The sequence below is a fragment of the Gossypium arboreum genome, chromosome 4 (genome assembly GCF_025698485.1).
Source record: "Gossypium arboreum isolate Shixiya-1 chromosome 4, ASM2569848v2, whole genome shotgun sequence".
NCBI lineage: Eukaryota > Viridiplantae > Streptophyta > Magnoliopsida > Malvales > Malvaceae > Gossypium > Gossypium arboreum.
Window position 1 is genome coordinate 13,316,189 of NC_069073.1, and position 1,890 is coordinate 13,318,078.

The window sequence follows — 1,890 nt, forward strand, 5'->3', positions numbered from 1 at the left end:
GCGGCAAACTTCCACAGAGATTATAAGCATAAAGATTGGAAAAAAGAACTTGTGAACATGGATAAAAAAAATTTGTTTGTATTTATTTCAAAAATTACTTTTCAAAGTTTTTGTTGTTTTTAAAATGATGATTTCAAATTAATATGCAGCTCATGAGTTAGAACCGCAAAGATTTGGTTAGAGGTTTGCGAGGTTTGAATCTCAGATGTCATCTTTACCAACAGATCTCCTAAAATGGTTGGATAGTATGGAGAACTGGCAATGGACTCAAAGTTAAGATGAGGGGTTTCGGTATGGGCAGATGACGACCAACCTGGTAGAGGTGGTCAACTCTATATTGAAGTGCACACGCCATCTCTCGATTTTTACTATTTTCTCGGCAACATTCTATAGGTTGGCCACATTGATGCCTAGGATAGGGTTGAGACAAGCTAAGCCAATCGAGGCCGGGCACGTGTACGTTGAGGTCGTTCGAAAGGCCATGGCGGTAAATAGTCAAATGACACAAACAATGAACGCAGAATTGTATTCGTGTGACTTGGAGAATTTCCAAGTTAAAGAGTACATCGGCCGTCGTTCGGGTCTTCCAACTAGGTTGTACGCAGTTGATCTGCGAAACAAGCGATACGAGTGCAAGATATTTCAGACTCTTCAATATCCGTGTGCGCATGTTCATGCAGCGTCTGCTAGAGCAAACTTAAATGTTGAACAATTCATAGACAAAATCTACACGTTGCAACGCACACTCCGTATATGGGGGAACAAATTTCCTGTAACGCCCGATGTCTCAAACTGGGAAGTTCTACCGCCTGTTTTCAAGATGGTGTCTGACCGTAGTCTCCGTAGACATCCTAAAGGTCGACCACAATCGACAAGAATTCAAAATGACATGGATGTCAAGGAGACGGGTGAACCCAAACTATGCACTGTGTGTCGAACATCCGAATACAACCGATCAACATGCCCACATCGTGTTTATGTTTTCGGTCAATCGTCTCGTAATGCCAGACTCCAAGATGACAAATGATATATTATTGAGCACATGTTCTTGTAAAAACATTGTAAATATATGAAAAATTAGATAAATGGTATGAGAAGAAAATGAAAATTACATGGAAAGATAGATAATTTAAATGAAATGAAAAAAAAATATAAGTGAATTGAGGAAAAATTTAAATTTACAAGGAAAGAAAGAAAAATTTAAATGAAATGAGGAAAAAAATTAATTTAAAAGAAATGAGACAAAATTTGAATTAAAATTGAAAGAAAGATAAATTTAAATGAAATGAAGAAAAATTTTAATTTAAAAGAAATGAGAAAAATTAAAATTAAAATTGAAAGAAAGATAAATTGAAATGAAATGAGGAAAAAATTAATTTAAATAAACTGAGAAAAATTATATTAAAATTGAAAGAAAGATAAATTTAATTGAAATGAGGAAAAAATTAATTCAAAAGAAATGAGAAAAAATTAAATTTAAATGAAATGAGAAAAAATTTAATTTAAATAAATTGAGAAAAAATTTAATTTGCATGGAAAGATAGATGATTTAAATGAAATGAGAAAAAAATTAAATTTGCATGGAAAAATAGATAATATAAATGAAATTAGAAAAAATTAAATTGAAAAAATATAATTTAAATGAAATAGGAATGAGAATGGAAATGAAACGAAATGAAATGAAAATGAAATGAAAAAAAAAAGTGATGTGACTATTGCGGCAGGCCTGGCCCGTGTGAGGCCTAAGCCTAGGCCTGAGAAATGGTCTGGTAATGGCCGGCTGTAGCAAGGGTAAAAAAATTTGGAAATGACATTTATCAGGCCTGATAGATGGGGTGTCAGGACTAAAAAATCCAAAATAAAAAAATGAAATGAGATATTTTTTTTTAA

At 32.9% G+C, this 1,890-nt stretch overlaps 1 protein-coding gene across 1 annotated transcript; it reads left to right on the top strand.

The window, feature by feature from the left end:
* Positions 1–481: 481 nt before the first annotated feature.
* Positions 482–1,027, top strand: LOC128291564 (uncharacterized). Its single transcript, XM_053026733.1, has one exon. It carries the CDS (start codon positions 482–484, stop codon positions 1,025–1,027), a length of 546 nt encoding a protein of 181 aa, XP_052882693.1.
* Positions 1,028–1,890: the final 863 nt, after the last annotated feature.

What these genes read in the sequence shown, in the direction of transcription:
- LOC128291564 (XM_053026733.1), top strand. Translation starts at nt 482, where the DNA reads ATGGCGGTAAATAGTCAAATGACACAAACAATGAACGCAGAATTGTAT.